This window comes from Lynx rufus, unplaced genomic scaffold, assembly GCF_022079265.1.
Source record: "Lynx rufus isolate CCGP_SWC_20201006 ecotype Redwood Valley unplaced genomic scaffold, mLynRuf1.p SCAF_9, whole genome shotgun sequence".
Lineage (NCBI taxonomy): Eukaryota > Metazoa > Chordata > Mammalia > Carnivora > Felidae > Lynx > Lynx rufus.
In genome coordinates, this window is record NW_025814897.1 from 104764594 (window position 1) to 104783447 (window position 18854).

Sequence of the window (18854 nt, forward strand, 5' to 3'; positions counted from 1 at the left end):
TATAAAGAATAGTGCATGAATAGATTCCCCCACAATAGATAGACTCGGGCATGAACTATAGTCAAACTACTTATGAATGGTGTGACTTTCAACAGTGGTTTTTTTCTTTTAAGTTTATTTATTTATTTTGAGAGAGGGAGAGAAAGAGCAGGTGAGGGGCAAAGGGAGAGGGAGAGAGAGAGAATCCAAAGCAGGCTTCGCGCTAGTAGTGTGGAGCCCGACACGGGGCTCAAACTCATGCATTGTGAGACCGTGACCTAAGCCAAACCCCAAGAGTCATCCAACTCAGTGAACTGGCTGAGCCACCCAGGCACCCCTTACAGGAGTAGATCTTATCTTTGCTAGATCTGAATTCTCCCATCTATAGAACAGGGGTAACTATTGGGCGGTGTGGTATGGCTGGAGGGTTGCTTTCTCTTCCAAGGGTGTTTCCTTCCAGGGGGAGGGAGCTCCACCAGAGCAACATTTCTGGCCTTTTTCTTATCCATCACTTCCTACTTCCATGGAAAGGAGGAAGCAGTCTGTTACACCAGGGAGGAGGGACCTGGCATCATGTAGAGAGTTACTGCTCCCTATGGAAAAATGGGCTGCTGCCCGTGACAGTGTGCTAACCCTGTGTGGGGCCACCCCTGCCATGACTTTGCATGGTTGTGTCATTCTGAGACCCACTCTTGGGAAATCGAGCAGCCACCAGTTATAAGCCACATCTACCATTGTCAGACCTTTTGATCTTCTTCTGTTTTACTTGATTATTTTTCAAGAGGGTAGAAAGATGATGAAGGAAGATAAATAATATTTATCGGGTATTTCTCAAATCTCAGTACTTGGTGCTTAAGTCCGGACCACTCAAAAGAGAACAAAACTACTATTTTGGGTAGAATAATGCACACAGATGGTAACCTCCTGCAGGGACGTTACCTTTTTGGAGGAATTACTTTTTTGCTGCCCTGTAGAAGGGCCATGCAGGGTTTCTTCTAAGATAGCCATTGAAAGTATAATATCACGGTCCCTTGGTGGCTAGTTATATCTATAAACTATAATAGAACCAATAAGGGATATCTATAACTATTTCTGTATCTGTCTATGTATTCATGTATCTATCCATCTATCTATCAAGAGAGGAGAGAGAGATTTATTTCAAAGAACTGGCTCACACAATTATCAAGGCTCGCAAGTCCAAAACCTGCGGGGTAGCCCAGTAGTTTGGAGATCCAGCCCAGGGAAGAAAAGATGTTGCGTTTTGAGTCCAAAGGCAGTCTGCTGCTTTCTCTTGGAAAGTCAGTCTTCTTTCTGCTAAGACTTTCAACTGTTTGGACAAGGCCCACCCACATTACGAAGGGTAATCTGTCTTACTCAAGTCCACCAACTTAAATGTGAATCTCCTCTAAAAAATGCCTTCACAGAAACATCTAGAATAATGGTTTGATCAAATACTTGGGGACTGTGGCCCAACCAAGTGGACATAACATTAACCATCACAGTAAACACGTGGGAGGAATTTCTCAGTAAAGAAACTAGCTAAACCTGCCAAAGAAGACAGGAGGCTATCGGCTGTTGCAGGAAGAAAAGCGTTCCCTAGTAGTCTTTCACACATCACGGAGGAGAAAATTATTTTATCCTGCAGCTCAGGAGAGTCTTCTGTGTTTTCTGAAGCACTTGTGAGCTTGTAATTCAAATGGGCAGTCTGGTCTGGGAAGGCACCCAAGAAGAACGTGCACTGAGAAGCAAACAGAATAGGGCAATCTACTGAATTTGAACCCCCCAGGCTTGTACAGAGGCTCAAAAGTCATACGCAGAGATTATAACTGGGGGCGCCTGGGTGGCTCAGTGCGTTGAGCGTCTGACTCTTTATTTTGGCTCAGGTCATGATCCCAGCGTTGGGGGATTAAGCCCTGTGTCAGGCTCTGTGCTGAGCATGGAGCCTGCTTGGGATTCTCTCTCTCTCTCTCTCTCTCTCTCTCTCTGCCCCCTTCTCCCTCTTGTGCACTCTCTTCCTCTCTAAAATAAGATTTAAAAAAAGATTATGTCTGTGCATTTCTAAAGAGTATACCACTTTTAGATAGGCTGATAGACATTTACTGTTTCCTGAGGTAATATGCAGGAGAAAGGTCAATGTTAAGCTTCTAAGGGAAGGCCTTCAGATGAAAACATCCTGCTAGCTTCTCTGTGTCAGAGAAGGAAGGCACAACTCAAGCACCTGATAAAAGGTGCTTCTACAAAGGAGATGAATTGAGATACACACAAATCGCTACAGCATATGCCTCTGTGGACAGAGATGGGGGAAGGAAATGCTTCTCAAAACCTGGGGCATTCACGAGTTAAGAAAGGTAGTGTCTTGGGGCGCCTAGGTGGCTCAGTTGGTTAAGCATCTGACTCTTAATTTCGGCTCAGGTCGTGGTCTCATGGCTCGTGAGTTCGTGAGCCCCATGTGCAGGGGATGACAGTGCAGGGGTTGCTTAAGATTCTCTCTCTCTTGCTCTCTCTGCTCCCCCCTCCCCGTTCTCTCTCAAAAATAAATAAAATTAGAAGAAAGAAAGAAAAAAGAAAGACGGTAGCTTGAAAAACTCACGGTAGAAGCGTCAGGGACTTACTAGGGCCTTGAGCCAAATATGAAACAGGGGTTTCAGTGTAGGAATTTGGCGAGGGTGATTCTCCAGCAGTGTGGTCAGGAAGCCACCGTCCAGGTAGGCAGGTTTCATGGGCTTAAATAATCCCTGGTTAGGAAATGGAAGCATTTATTGTGGTATAAAATTAAAAATGGCCGGAGAGGCCCTGCCAAGACACAGAATGCAAAGACAATACAGATGTGGTGGGAGAATGAGAAATCACAGCATTAACCTGGGTCTTCCCTCACTTCCTGTTTTCATCCAGACTTCCTGCTGAAAAAAGAAAAATTCCTGGAGGCGGAGCTAACCACTTTGGTCGTTGGATGGCATGAAGGGGACCGTATTAGACACTGAGCCTGGGTCAGGGAGAAGCATACCAGACAAAATTTCAAATCCCCAAGGGTGACAGTGGAGACAAAATCGGGAGTTCAAAGTAGCAAGGGTTAAATGGCAAAACCAAGGAATTCATACTGGGAGAAACGAGAGGCACAGATGCGAGCAGTGCCCGGGTGCGTTCTTACGCTGGTGCAGTGCAGTGATGTGTGAGCCTGTAGGCATGACTTCGGATGCTTGGACTCCCGCGGAGGACGAAGGGCCACCGTCTGGGAAGGGGTGGTCGGCCATCAATGTCTCCTTTCATATCTTCTCCAATGGCAAATCCAAGAGCGACTTCTAACTAAGCCCATACTGTATTTTTTTTTCAATTTTTTGAAGTGAAAGTCACATAACATAAACATTTCTCCCCCATTTCTCCCCTCCCTCAGGCCCTGACAACCACCAGTCCACACGCTGTCTATGTGGGTTTACCCATTCTGCATATTTCCTATGCATGGAATCATACATGTCTGGCTTCTTACACTTAACATAATGTTGCAGCTCATATGTATTTTAATAGGAATTTAAATAAAGCACAGAATAAGGCAAAATAGAGAGCTAGTATCAGGCCTGATAGAATATTGGCTAATACTCACTGAGCTTTTAGCATATGTCCAGCTTTGTAGATGTATAAAGCACCTTGCAGACAAAATGTACTTTGTAGACAAAAATCTCATTTTTCCTCAAAACAGCCTTCTGTTACAGGTCTACTATTGTCCTCTTTTAGAGACCATGGAGATAATAAGTAATTTTGCAAGATCACAGGCTAACGGCACTAGCATCTGATTCCAGGGCTCGTTCTTTCAAAAGTCATTCTTCACTTCAGTGGGTGTACCTTTAATTGCAGAACTTAAGAGAAAGTCAGGCTTGAATAAAAGTGGAGGAAGGAAAATGAGATTAGTTACAGGAGAGCACTCTTTGCTTCCAGATTGCCTTTGCATATTCAACTGGACCATTCTCATCTCTACATGTATCTAATGTGTATAGGTATGTTATCGGTTTTTTATATTCTCATAAGGCAGGTGACGGGTCCTTTTTCTCTCAGAGCAAATCGTTCCTGAGATCAATATGTACCTGTGCCTGTTATTTGTTTCCTGTAATAGGATCAGAGTCAGAGTGACTGGGTTTATACCCAGCCCACACTTAAGCCAGGGCCCTAGGAGACGATGGACTAGAAGCACATTCCACACTGAGGCAGGCTGTCTACAGTCAACCTCGTTCATTGACAACATAGGGAACGGTCATGACACTGACCCTACGGAGTTCCATTATTCTTGTAGACCAAGGACGTCTGCATGTTTTCCATTCCTCCCTTTTTGGAACTGTCGTTTCCCACCCTTGACTATACACGAATTAGAGTAGGGGGTGATAGAAAATAAACGGATTTGTTGTTGGTGTTGCTGTTTTTTAATTCAGAGGTCTCTGACTGTGAGGAATAACAGCCGGAACAGATGAAGCAGACTACATACACCCAAAGGTTCCGGTTCTCAGGACGAGTACGTTGACTGGGTGGAGTTGTTTTCTTTGATGAGAAGAGTGAGTATGTTTTGAGATGGGAAAATGCCAGTGGGTAATTTTGCCAACAGAATTACAGGTGGTGGAGAAAACTCACTCTTGCTCAGAGTCTATTTTGCCGTCCATTCTAGACACAGAGTTAACTACATTTTAGCATCCTCTGCAGGCAGTTCTATACTAAGACCTCATTCTGGAACATTACTGACAGGTCTGGAACATGGACTCCCATGGTGACCTCCTCTGTTGTGCCTTCCTTACAGTTTACTACACATACGTATAGGGTTCTAAGGAATGGTGAAGGCCAGACGGATGAGGTCAGGGTCACTGGGTCACAACCTGGGGAAGAGCTGCTTCTGGCTAGGGTTGCTCAATGTGAATTATTGTGTGCCTGAGAAATGAATTTCTATTATGTGTAAGGAGTTAGACTTCCATATGTCTGTTTCAGGGTCTACCCTCATCACACCATTTTTTACTTCCTGCATACCATGTGTAAGGCACTTAACTTCTCTAGATTTCTTGTTCCTAACTGGTAAAAGCATTGTTTATAGGCACTGTCCTCGGATAAGAGTTGTGAGGATTGATTCATTTAATAGATTTGAACTCCTTAGGACAAATCTTGGTCCTCAATATTATTCATTATTTCTTAAGGAAACCCCGTTTGATTTCCAGAATGCTCAGTCTTCAGAAATACCCCTTTGTCTTTGTTTTGTTTTGACTTTTTTCCTCTAGTAATTTTCATTTTGAAAACATTTCCCATTTAATTTTTTAAAAATTTTTTTTTAACGTTTATTTATTTTTGAGACAGAGAGAGACAGAGCATGAACAGGGGAGGGTCAGAGAGAGGGAGACACAGAATCTGAAACAGGCTTCAGGCTCTGAGCAGTCAGCACAGAGCCCGACGCGGGGCTTGAACTCACGGACCGCAAAATCATGACCTGAGCCGAAGTCGGCCGCTTAACCGACTGAGCCACCCAGGTGCCTCAACGTTTCCCATTTTAGATAGATAGCTGTAACTGGGACCTCTGATTAATGGTTTGTTTTACTCTTAATTGAGTTGTTGTTGTATCTTTCAAACTCTATAAACGATCAAGGCTGCAAGAAGGCCTGGTTCAAGGGACAGTCCAAAGATAGAAGATGTCTAAGAAGATTAGTATGCCCTGTTTACTCGGTTGTGAAATATTCTGTAGCTGATGGATGGCATGATTTGCTCACGAGAGTTAAACAATCTTATATATACATCTGACACTCACAATCAGATTAGGCCCTAAAAGGGGAAACTTCCAGCATACCTCATCTGCACTAAGGAACACAGAAGATTTAAAAGTAGCATTTGTCATCTCTTGGTTGCAGGACTGGGGAAAGAATCAAGCTAATTTCCACTTCTCGCTCTCTTAGAGAGTCAATAACATGCTTGGTGGAGACCCACCCTGAGTGAGTAGTCCTGGGACAGAGATAGCTCCTCCCTGTTGTCTGGATATTTGGAGAAGAGCTGTTTTCCTCTAGCAGATTAGTTTAGGGAACTAAAGCGAGGTGTGATAAGATCTTACCCTCTAGATCAGGGGAGTGGATGGGTTGTGTGTAACCTGATATAACCTAATCTCCGTTACAGAAAGCGAGAAACACAGGACTGAGCAATTGGGGTCTAGTAATATGAGGAAGACTTGGAGCCTGAATCCAAACTTTTTGAAGCTACCCAACCAGATGGTAATGGTGTCTCACCTGCCAGGAAAGAGCATGTTCTTAGTTTTACAAGTGACAAGGGGTGATTTCTGAATTTCTGTAAAGAGAGCACTGATTCTCATGAGAGTAAAGGCAGCTAGAAAAGTTGTCTGAAGAACTGTCTTCATCTTAGCCATCTATCTATCTTCTGGCTTCTGCTTTCTGGAGGAATAGTCCTCTGGCCTGTGAATAATGTCTTAAAAACAGAACAAAACTCTTTATTGAGGTACAACTGGTGTATAAACACCACCATTGTTTTAAGACTACCATGCGAAAAGTTTTGACTTATATACACAACCATGAACCATCATCACAATGAAGATAATGAACAGAAACATCACTCCCCCCAAATTTCCTGCCCCTCCTCACCCGCATCCCCATTACCATAAATTATTGATCTGCTTTCTGTTGCTATTTTATATAAATGGAATCATACAGCATGTAGTTTTTCTGTCTTCTTTCACTTGGTGTAATTATATTGAGATTCATCCATGTTGCATTGTCTATGGACAGTTCATTCCTTTTTATTGCTTGGTGGTAGCATTCCTCTGTTTGGATACGTTACAATCTGTGTATTCACTTGTTAACAGACACTTGGAGTGTTTCCGGTTGAAAGCTATTACGAATAAAGCTGCTATGAACATTTGTGTACATATGCCTTTGTGTTAACATATACTTTTATTTCTCTTGGGTATTTACCCAAGAGTGGAATATCTGGGTCATCAGTATGTGTTCAGATTTTTAAGAAACTGCCAAAATGTTTTCCAGTGTGATCATTTCACATTCCCACCAGCTACGTATGAAGGTTTCTATTCTCCACATTCTTGCCAATACTTGTTATGATCAGTCTTTTTCATTTTAGCCATTCTGATAGGAGTATAAAAGAATCTCATGGTCTTAATTCGCATTTCTTAACAACCAGTGATCTTGAGTACCTTGTCACGTGCTTATTTCTAATTGCTACATCTTCTCTGGTGAAGTGAAGATTCAGCAGATCCAATTATTTTTCACATGTATTACTTGGGTTGTTGGCTATTTTGTTATTGAGTTTTGAGAGTTCTTTATGTATCCTGGATACATGACTATTATCAAATATATGTTTTATAAATATTTTCCCCCAGTCAGTGGCCTCTGTTTCCATTGTCCCAAGAGTGTCCTTTGATGAACAGAAGTTCTTAATTTCTTCCTGTTAGAATGCCAGAATGACTTCTTAAATATACTGCAAGACTCTGTCATACTCTGGGGAGTTGGGGCTTTGTCCTTTACACGGCTATATGTATCTCTGAGCCAGTGGCTATTATGTATTGTTATAACCCTAATGGATAGAATACGGTGACCCCTCTCAAGAAATATCCCAGTGATCCATTTGTAAAGTTTATGCTTTTCCCGGAAGTTTATTCTCTGCTGAAGTAGAGTGTTGGTTCCTATGAGGCAGGGGTGAGGCATTTATCAGGTACACCGTAAGGGTTCCACCAAAACTAGTAACAGTGAGTCATTTTGGAATCTTCAAACCAGTGAATCAGAAGAAAATGAAAGAAGGTACTCTATAGAACCCACTTTCTTCGAGGAATTAGTATTGCTCTTAAGTGATAGGGGTGTAAAGAATTATGTCAGGAACTCATGGGATTCACCAGGATGCCTCCTGATGTTTCCATGTCTCGTAGTAGCCACAAATAGGTAAATGGAACAACCATGGCCTGGAGAAGGCATGAAACCAGAGGCTCAGACCTCTCAAAGGAGAATGTCTGGGCTGCCCTAATGGAGAAGAAATTGAGACAATCAGAAGTACTGAGTGAGGGTGAGTGGAATCTAAAATGGAGCTTAAAAGAAGGAATTGATGGATACTATCGAAACTTCAGAACAACTATAGCTGTGGGTACCATTGCTTGTTCCTCTATTGCAATATTTTCTTTTTTTTGAGAAGTTTTCATGTGAAAAAATGCTCTAGCGTAGGAAATGAGTGTAGTTGAGCAGGACATGATTTGGCCAACACTGTTTGGTCACTGACCAACCCATGTCCCACAGGCCTTGTTTCTAGAGCACACTCTTGATTCTTTGCCTGAGGACTTTCTCCAACCCCAGAGAGGTAGGTCCTACATATGTACATGGCAGGAAGATATTGCCAGGGAATTAATAGTTCCTGAGAACAGCTTTTAAATAGCAACAGCTAGGAGTTGATATATAAATATAGTTCCTAGATTTTTCCTTCTAAACTAAGATCCACTTCGTATACAGTTGGAACTGGCTCGCTAAGGTATATTTTACTGGTTGCATTTTCTTGTTATGGGCTGAATTGCGTCCTCCTAAAATGTATATGTTGAAGTTCTGATGCTCAATACCTCAGAAGGGGATTGTATTTGAAGATAGTGTCTTTTATTTTTTTTTTAAATTTTTTTTTCAACGTTTATTTATTTTTGGGACAGAGAGAGACAGAGCATGAACGGGGGAGGGGCAGAGAGAGAGGGAGACACAGAATCGGAAACAGGCTCCAGGCTCTGAGCCATCAGCCCAGAGCCTGACGCGGGGCTCGAACTCACGGACCGCGAGATCGTGACCTGGCTGAAGTCGGACGCTTAACCGACTGTGTCACCCAGGCGCCCCGAAGATAGTGTCTTTTAAAGAGCTAATTAAGATAAAATGAAGCCATATTTTATGCAATCCAATTGTCACCGGTGTCCTTATCACAGGAGGGTTAGGACACAGACATATACACAGGAAAGACCATGTGAGGACACAGCAAGAAGGCAGCCATCTACAAACAAGGAAAAGAGGCTTCAGAGGAAGCAACCCAGCTGAAACCTTGATCTTGGACTTCCAGCCTCCTGAGCTATGAGTAAATAAATTTCTGTTGTTGATTCTGTGGTATTCTTTTATGGCAGCCTGAGCAGGCTACCCCTGCTATCTTCATTTGACTATCTTCTATCTTCTCTTCCTCCCTCCTGATGTTTTTCTTTGCTTCTTAAAAAATAGACACACAAATCCTAACCTAAAAATCTGCCTTTGATAAACCAAACCCTGGATAGTGCCTTATAAAACAAAAACAAAAACAAAAACAAAACACCATGATACCCAGTCACCAAGAAGAAAGCAACACTATTAAAAAAAAAGAAAAAAGATTGAGCAGTAGGTTGATTAAATCAGCATTCAGGTAATAATGAGGTTGCATTAGATTTTTACTATGTGTCATACATTAGAGTGTGCATTTTGTATCGCATTACATTTTGTCAAGTTCACCTTGACACAAGCAAGGGAGACCTAGTACATTCAACAGTCAAAGAAACTTAGATTGGACCCAGTGTCAGATGGTATGCCACTACTCACCCAAACTATTTGCACAAAGATTTTTCATTTGAATAAACTGTCAACCCAGAGGGAAGTACAGTTTCTAGGAAGGAGTAAGTGGGTAACAACAAATTCCTCTCTGAGGCCTAAGAACTGAAATTGGCTCAAAAATGGTAATACCGTCCCAATGAAAAGAGGTCTATTAGGCCACGGAATGCTAATATTAGTATTTGCTGGTCACCTGTGAAATTAAGCACATATCCGTGCCAATTGTGTCTGTGTATGTGAAAGTGCATAATAAAAGACATGGGGAGCAGGGGATTTGTAGAAGATTCCTATCAGATCTGTCTTTGGTTGCCATCTTGGATCCAAGATGCCCTGGTGTGGTAAAAAATGTTTCGATGGTGTCTCATGGATGAGAGTGAACCTGGTCTATGTCTTGAAGCACTAAATCTTCGTAAGTTTCAGGTTGAGTCAGTAAGTCTTGATAAGGATCTTCAGAATGTGATCTGGTCAAGCAACTTAGTGCAGAAGCCTAGAAATAGGACATCACAACATCGACAATTACTTCAACAAGATTTTCAGTGATTTTTATTTGATATATTTTTTTTTTTGCTGCAGTGCTCTGTATAGCCCACTGGTCCTCAACTGGTGGTACCTTTACCCTCCAGGGGATATTTAGCAATGTCTGAAGACATTTTGGTTGCCAAAATTGGGGGTGGGAGGAATTTTTGACATTGAGCAGATAGAGGTCAAGGATGCTGCTAAACAGATCATGCCCCCTCCTCCCACCCACCCCCTCCCCCCACCCCTCAACATGTAATTATTCATTCCAAAATGTCTACAGTGCCAAAGCTGAAACACCCTGGCCGGCCAATGTTTTCACAACAGCCTAGGCAGAGATAGGGCAATTCTAGCCATGTCTGGAACCACCGTAAAATACATTTTTTTTCGGTGATCTTGTCAGGTATTTATGTAGCCAACAGTCCATGCCAGCATCTACAGGGATTTGAGTAGTAGCAAGAGAGACAGTCATTCCATAAAAAATAATAAAATGCTATCTGTGAACACAATGAGATATGTCCCCCTGACTTTTATCCTAGGGACGTGGAAACAGAAATATCAGTATGACATTTTGCATGTAGCAAAGGCCAACCATTTACGAGGGCTTTGCAGAATCAATATGGAGGAACGCACATGTGGTGATGTGGGAGACTACATATACACGTATGAATACGTCTGTGTGTGTGAGCACATTGACGTGTTGGGGTGTGTATGACTGATGGGATTCCATGAAAAATTATGAGGTATGGAATTAATATCGAAATCACACTTACTTGTTCCTAGAGCTATTGTATCTCTTACTTGGCTGCTACTTTTTTCCTTAAGTATTTATTCGATCTATTATGACATCCACTTGTTAAAGATACGGGAAAAGCCACTGTTTCCCCATCTCCCAACACAGTAAATGTAATACATGTTCAGTATATTTTAGATGGATGAGTAAGAAATACATGTGTGAGTGAATGAGGGAAACTGACTATGAATGAAGTATCTGTACAAAGGAATATTTCGAAAATGGAGTGGCTGGTGAATGTAACATGTAACTGTTGTTCTCTAACCTCCCATCTCCCATCTTGCCATTAAGAGGGTTTTTGGGGGGTGTTTGCTGTTGTTGTTTTTGCCAATTCTCTATACAACCAGAGATTGAAGTTAACTATTAACACATCTGATTCTTTGTGATGCTTTAAATGCTTCCTCACCTTCTCAATAAAAAAGGCTACTCACCCAGCTGATCTCCTTGCCATCCACGGTATAAGTGAGCCCACAGAGTGAGAACGAAATAAAAATCTGCACACAAGTCAGTATCATTTGAAGGATCACAATATTCTACAGAAGAGAAGGGCAAGAATTAAGATTTCCCCAACCAGCTTTAGTCTGCAATGTGCTCATCCTGGTTGTCCGGGGGGGCAAGGGGCCAGGGTTAGTGGATATTTTGAGGACAATGCACTTCCTATCTAAGATATGCCCATTCCATTGAGACACAATATTGGATCTGGCACAAACCTTGCCTCAGCGAGCAACCATAAATAAACTCCTACAGAAACAAATATGAGTTATAGGAATTCTAAATGGCAGAGCTCTGCAAAAGAACTCCCTTAACATTCTAGAGTTAGTTACTCCTATTTCAGCCATTTTTTCACACGCATTGGTCAAACACTGAATACACCAGGACTTTTCTCTCTCTCTCTCCCTCTCTCTCTCTCTCTCACACACACACACATTCATACACATACACACATCATGTGACTCAACTTTACTCACAGAAAGGATGGATTTACTAACATTCCATTGGTCTTTTATTTTTTTATTTATTTTTTAATTTTTTTATTTTAGAGAGATAGAGAGAGAGCATGGGGAGAGAGGCAGAGGAAGAGAGAGAGAGAGAGAGAGAAAGAGAGAATCCCAAGCAGGCTCCACAGTCAGTGCAGAGCCCGATGCAGGGCTCGATCCCATGAGCCTGGGATCATGACCTGAGCTGAAATCAAGAGTCAGATGCTCAACTGATTGAGCCACCCAGGCGCCCCTCCATTGATCTTTTAAATTAACATTAAAATGACTCAGACCAGCTCCCAAATTTTGTATCATTTTCACTACCAGAAATCCATAGGCCAGTCCTCAATGTTCCAGATCAGGTCCCTCCTCTCTGGGCACACTGATCTGTGAGCAGTCTTTTTATCATTTTTTTTTAGAACAGCCCATGTTCATCAGAGAAAATCTGGAGTAATAAGAATACGTGTTCTTAAAATGACACACAGAAATGCACACACATAATTCTGCAATTCTGAAATCAGGTTGTTTCACTTTTTTTTAAAACAAATGTCATGTTTATATTTATTTGTTTTCCTATCACTTTTCAACGTTTAGAAACTTCATCATAGGCTTTTAGTCACTGAGGGCTGAGGTAACTGAAAACAAACATCACGTGTGAAGACACCATCCAACAAATTAGTACTTACAGTTATAAACGATTTAACCAACGAACACGCCGGTAACTCCCAGCATTCAAGTAAGACTATGTCAACTAAATTCACGGAGAGAAGAATTATCCCAGTGCTTGAAAGTAGTGTGCTGATAATGTTAGCTCCAATACTGACTTCGATCTGGAAGAGAATAAAGCCTTTAATGGAAATACTCAGGGCCCTTTGTATTTCCAGACACATCTTCAGCAGTAGCGTGGAGGCACACCCTGGCTCCACGGGCTAAGGTAAGGGATCCTTCATGAGGAATTCAATTTCCTGTTTTACTGAAGCAGTTTTCTGGCAAGCCACTCTACATCATGGGAGAGAAGGGAAGAAGTGATCCTCCAGAAATGAAAGCCCATGGAGCCAACATTATGGGGGTTCTGTTTGTTCTGATATCACTGGTAGGAGTGATTTTCAATATGTCCACCCTGAACTAGAAGCTCCCTGATACAAACACAAACGTGCACCCCTCTCTATCTTAGCCTTCCAAAATGCGTCTCTTCAACCATTGAAACAAGGATCTATCTGTGAAGACCCCCTTCTTTTGCTTCTTACTAGGCTAAAATTCAGACAGTTGGATACTTTCTCCTCTTTTTTTAATTTTAATTTTTATTTATTTTGAGAGAGAGATAGAAAGCAAGTGGGGGAGGGAGGGAGGGAGAGAGAGAGAGAGAGAGAGAGAGAGAGAGAGAGAGAATCCCAAGCAGGCTCTGCACTGTCAACACAGAGCCTGACGCAGGGTTTGAATGCATAAACCATGAGATCATGACCTGAGCTGATGTCAAGAGTCAGATGCTTAGCCAACTAAGCCACCCAGGCACCCCTGGATAATTTCTTCTCTTAAAAAAGCTAAGTGTAGGGGCGCCTGGGTGGCGCAGTCGGTTAAGCGTCCGACTTCAGCCAGGTCACGATCTCGCGGTCCGGGAGTTCGAGCCCCGCATCAGGCTCTGGGCTGATGGCTCAGAGCCTGGAGCCTGTTTCCGATTCTGTGTCTCCCTCTCTCTCTGCCCCTCCCCCGTTCATGCTCTGTCTCTCTCTGTCCCAAAAATAAATAAACATTGAAAAAAAAAAAAAAGCTAAGTGTATGTCTCATTTTCTAAAGAATTAACAGATGATTGAAGAAAAAGTTGCAAGCCAATGAAATAGATCATTGAAGAAAAAGTTGCAAGCCAATGAAATAGATCATTGAAGAAAAAGTTGCAAGTCAACGAAATAGACTGGAATATCCAAATCTTGTTTTGGTTTGGCCTCCTGTAGAGAGTCAGAGTCAACTGTTCTTGTTAACTCATTAAGTGAGCAAAAGGGAAACTGATACTCACCAGAAATTCTGTTTGTTTTCTTGTACATGAGATGGTCAAAGATCCAGACATGATGAACTGTTCATGAGACAGGAAAGACATTAATGGGGGAGAACGCTTTCCTATCCACATCACCCACCTCCACCTTGGATGACTTAACCTGAACCCCACATCTCTCCCAGTCCAAAAGAATATTCCTAAAGAACAACGCATTGAATCGAACCAAGTTGAATGTGTGTCCATTTGGGGCATGTGGATGGAAGAATATTGATGTGGACAGAAAGTGAGGCAAGAACTCAAGGTAGATGCCATTGGCCGTGATAGAGTTGGACAGGATGGATGATTCTGCCCTACACACCCCCATCCGACCCCTATCCTGACCTATCCAAATTTATTCCAACCTGAAAGTTCATTTGCTTTCTTTAATTTTTTTTAAACGTTTATTTATTATTAAGAGACAGAGAGAGACAGAGCATGAGCAGGGGAGGGGCAGAGAGAGGAGGAGACACAGAATCCGAAGCAGGCTCCAGGCTCTGAGCAGTCAGCACAGAGCCCGACGCGGGGCTCAAACTCACAGACTGTGAGATCATGACCTGAGCCGGAGTCGGATGCTTAACCGACTGAGCCACCCAGGTGCCCCTCATTTGCTATCTAAAGTACACCTGGATCCTCTCAAGTAGGAATGATCTCTCCCTTCAAAGGAGGGAGCGTGGGACTCAGGAGCATTTTTTTTTTTTCTCCAAACACTTACAATTGGTCCTGAGGCTGCTTCGTCACTTTCTCTCCTAACAAATTCCCTATCTACTTGGCACAGTGCCTCTAACAGAGTCTAAAAAGGAGTCTCAGCTATTGTCTACAAAAAGAGAGGATAAACTAATTACATATATTTTTCCTTTATTTACAAGTTCTAAATAACTTCTTTGATTCCCAAAGTAGTTCAAACAGATATACTCACAGATGCTGCAGCCCAGAACGGGTAACCAATATAAAAGCAGAATAAAAGATTCCTTAAGTCAGAGTGCCAGTAAAGAAAAATCTCAATGATCCCAAATAAGAAACATTTCAGGCCAATCATTATCTGAGCTACCTGGAGGAACAAAAATAGAATACAGGGGGGAAGTGGAAAAACTCTCTACATTACAGACTTTTCTCCCTCGATCTCAAGGCCACATATGAATCGCATTTTATCTTTTCCACCTTCACTGGGTCTTAAAAATAATCCTCGGAAGAGTGAAATCCAAAAAAAAAAAAAAAAAAAAAAAATGGTGTTGGTTTCCCAGGCCCTGTGGATGGATATTACGTCATGGGGATATTATATTTGGGCACAAACATCCCATTTGAACCCTGGGAGCCTGAAACACCTTCAAAGCAAAACATCTGACCTAAGTGTACTCCCAGATATATTTTCTTACCCACTTTTTACCCAGTCTTATGAGCTGGCATAAAATAATTCACCCCCAATAAAGTTGTAGACCATTTAATTTTCCATACTCACCCCCTAACGTCTACAGGGCTAAAGGTAACTTACACCCAGGGATTGCAGATTCTTTTTAAGGAAATCACGCAGCTTGCTGTGTAGACGTTGAGCTAAATCAGGTGCGTCTGCTTGTCCCACCTGCGCACTTTGAATTTCATTTGTTGAAATGCCCTCAGCAGTCCCCTCAGTAGCAACGACATCACTCATTCTGTAAGAGACCTGTACTTGACGCCTGGATGCGGGGGGGGGGGGGGGGGGGGGGGCGCGGTTCTGCAGCCCTCCAGGATGGAATCAATGGAATATGGAATTCTGGAGCACAGCAGTGGGAGACAGGCAGGGATGGGAAAATAGTACCACGGGGGCTTGGACAGCTTCCTTACACTTTCTAGAAACCCAAGATGTTCACCACTGTAGAGCGGACGCCTCCGTTGTTTCTCACATATCTGCAAAAAAAGAGCTGTGGATTGGACTGGAAGAATGCATACCTTAAGGTCAGGCACACCCTTGCATGAATCGCGACTTCCTGTTATTTGCTCGGTGGCTTTGGACAATTCAGGTACATTCTCCGAGTTTCTATTTCTTCAGCTGTGATTTAGGAATAGCAACGTTTCTGTGACCTCATAAGGATTTTCTCACGTCATGTTACTGAGACAATTCATCGAAGTTATTTAATAATCTGCAACGTGATGCACGTTTCCAGTTCGTTTCTTTTCTCCTCAGAATAGAGCAAGCTTTCCTATGAATTCTCTGTATCATTGCCTAAAATTTCCATATGATGGATTTTTAGAATAGAACAGAATGCATCTCACTCGATTGGCCTTTTCCTCTGAGCCTACATTACTTGTTTTCTTCAGAAAGCCATACTATTTTTCTGTATTTAACATAATGGCTGCATTATAAGATTTTGAAAAAACAGAGAAAAGTTCACATAAAGGTACATTAACCACACACAACTAGCAATATTTGCCTTCATTCCAAGTCTTTGCTGATACACATAAATGGTTTTTGAGAGTTTAATTATGGTTTATGTGCACCCTTGTCTCTAAATATTTTACACTTCACATTATATATTAAAAATCTATCCAAGTGTCTGTTAATTATCACTTTTCTGTTTTCACAATATTTTTAAAAAGAATAATGGTATGATCTATTAAGCATTTTCAAGATGCCATATATGTATATTTTTAAATTTTATTTATTTATTTTTGAGAGAGAGAGAGAGAGAACACAAGCCAGGAAGGGGCAGAGAGACAGGGAGACACAGAACCCAAAGCAGACTCCAGGCTCTGAGCTGTCAGCACGAGCCCGATGCAGGGCTCGAACCCACGAACCATGGGATCATGACCTGGGCCAAAGTCAGATGCTTAACCAACTGAGCCACCCAGGTGCCCCTAGATGCCGTATATGTTTTAAGTGACCTATTTTTGTTACTGTAAATAAGTATCCCTTTAACATTCATATTCATAAATTCCCTTTTGTGGGATTATTGGATCAAAGCATAAGGATAAGAGCAAGTGTTACACATCCTAAATTCCATGCCAAAAGGTTTTTTCTATTTACATTGTCATTAGAAATACCTGGATTATCGGGTTATGACACCCTCAGTGAAACACCTCTCTTCTAACGATGAAATCAACTGCAGAATATTTCAAGTGAAATATAAAAGGTAGTAGCAAAATGTTTCATTTTCTGGCTGACATCCTAGTATACCAGGTTTTCTTGATCTCTGTTTCTTTAGCATCTAGAACCTCGCTCGGCATCTAACGGGAGAACATCCTTTACTTTTCAAATGAATTAATGGTAAACAATGAAAGGAAGATTGGAATCTATTGCTGACATTCTAAAACAGAAACAAGTAACACTTTAATGGGTAAATTATGAATTCCAATGCAAAGGACAGACAGAAATTAAGGGTGGTGCATGTTGCTCTAAAAGCTTCCTGAATTACTTCTATCACACACTTGCCTCCGTGTAAACCTTTCTGTGTATCTCAAGAGTTAAAAAAAAAAAAAGTCATATTCAGCCTCTGATGAAGAAGATAATCTTATTTTTCCAAACTCTAATTGTAAGGCGGCGCCTGGGTGGCTCAGTCGGTTAAGCGTCCGACTTCAGCTCAGGTCACGATCTCGCGGTCCGTGAATTCAAGCCCCGCGTCGGGCTCTGTGCTGACAGCTCGGAGCCTGGAGCCTGTTTCAGATTCTGTGTCTCCCTCTCTCTGACCCTCCCCCGTTCATGCTCTGTCTCTCTCTGTCTCTCTCTGTCTCAAACATAAATAAACGTTAAAAAAAAGTAAATAAAACCTTGTCCTCTCATGTGTATGAACATGCATATACCTACATGTGGTAAAAGTCTTACATGGATGGCAAGGGAAAAATAACGATTGTCTCTGAGTTCAGAAGGAAGGAAAATGAGCTGGCGGCTCAGGGCTGAGGCTCCAACTCTGCCTACAAAGTTTTATTAATTTTTTTTAAATTTTATAACATTGAAGCAAATGAAGCAAAAAGCTGACCCTGGGCAATAGATAACGTATTTGTAATCATATTGTCTGTGCATATATCCTTAGTAAAACAAATGACAGTAAGAGAAAATACTGACACAGAGCCACTGCCAAGCTGGCAGGGAAAGACTTTTCTGCTGTCTCCTCCCCTCCCTGGATCCTCACTCTTCCAGCTTGGATCTGCTCCCAGTCCAGCGATTTTGCCCATCCCCAGCCCAGACTCAAGCCCGGAATCATTGCCAAATTCAGCCAGAATATATACAACCAAAATTGAGCTGCACCTACCTTGATGTCTATCCCAGGCTGCCGGTGGGTTTTAAGTAGCAAGCTGTTCTGGTTTGCAACCTCGTGTTTCATATCTTTCATGGAGTTGCCCCCTGCCCTTGGCCCTCTGTGGAGAAGGATTGTTACGGTAGAATTGTTACTCTAGGCTTCTTTATTTCCAACTTTAGGTTTGATAATAAGGGCGGTAAAGATAAGCTAGCCTTAATATTATCAGAAGATAATCAACAATCTACCACGCTCAGAAACAGAGATAACAGCTTTCTGAACTCTTCTGATGGTTGCATATTCCACTGTATCGGTTTCCACTTGATTCTTTTATTTAGACCCAAACTCCCTGATTCGCGTTTATATTAAGAGTTCTGTTTAATTCTAGTTCCGTTCTTAAGGCGCCCCTACCAAAAAAGATGCCTTCAAACCCTGGCCTCTTCTCCGCCAAATGCTTTTTCTCCTTGCTGAGAGTATGCTTTTGAAAGGCTAAAATGTTTCCTTTTCCTTATCTCACAAACATCTGAGTGTGACACCTATAGATCCAACGTTTATCCAAGGTATAGTGAATAGTGCTCAGAATTTCTTTTCCAGTCCTTACATGACAGACACAAGGATCTACTTATTATCTATATATTAGAATTAAAAAAAAAAAAAAGGAAGCTGAGAATTGATCCAAGATCACACAAGGAGTAATTAGTCAAACCAAGTCTGTCCAAACCCATGCCTGGTTGTTGGGGTTAATTTCAGCAAGCCTGAAACAGACCTGAGAGGTTTTTCGGGAGTACC

At 42.0% G+C, this 18854-nt stretch overlaps 1 protein-coding gene across 4 annotated transcripts; it reads right to left on the bottom strand.

Annotated features, from left to right (window-relative positions):
• Window positions 1-9370: 9370 nt before the first annotated feature.
• Window positions 9371-18244, bottom strand: LOC124505547 (high affinity immunoglobulin epsilon receptor subunit beta-like). Of its 4 annotated transcripts, none has more exons than XM_047071517.1 (8): window positions 18081-18244; window positions 15784-15883; window positions 15350-15517; window positions 14777-14908; window positions 13843-13899; window positions 12518-12661; window positions 11286-11387; window positions 9371-10032 (listed from the first exon to the last, which is right to left on the bottom strand). In XM_047071517.1, exons 3-8 carry the CDS (start codon window positions 15503-15505, stop codon window positions 9907-9909), a joined length of 717 nt encoding a protein of 238 aa, XP_046927473.1. In that variant the 5' UTR covers window positions 15506-15517; window positions 15784-15883; window positions 18081-18244; the 3' UTR covers window positions 9371-9906. The 4 variants fall into 4 exon arrangements, with proteins under 4 accessions (XP_046927473.1, XP_046927472.1, XP_046927474.1 ...); XM_047071516.1 differs by having other exon boundaries at window positions 15350-15506; window positions 18081-18243; XM_047071518.1 differs by having other exon boundaries at window positions 15350-15506; window positions 15784-15974; window positions 18081-18243.
• Between the last annotated feature and the right edge of the window lie 610 nt (window positions 18245-18854).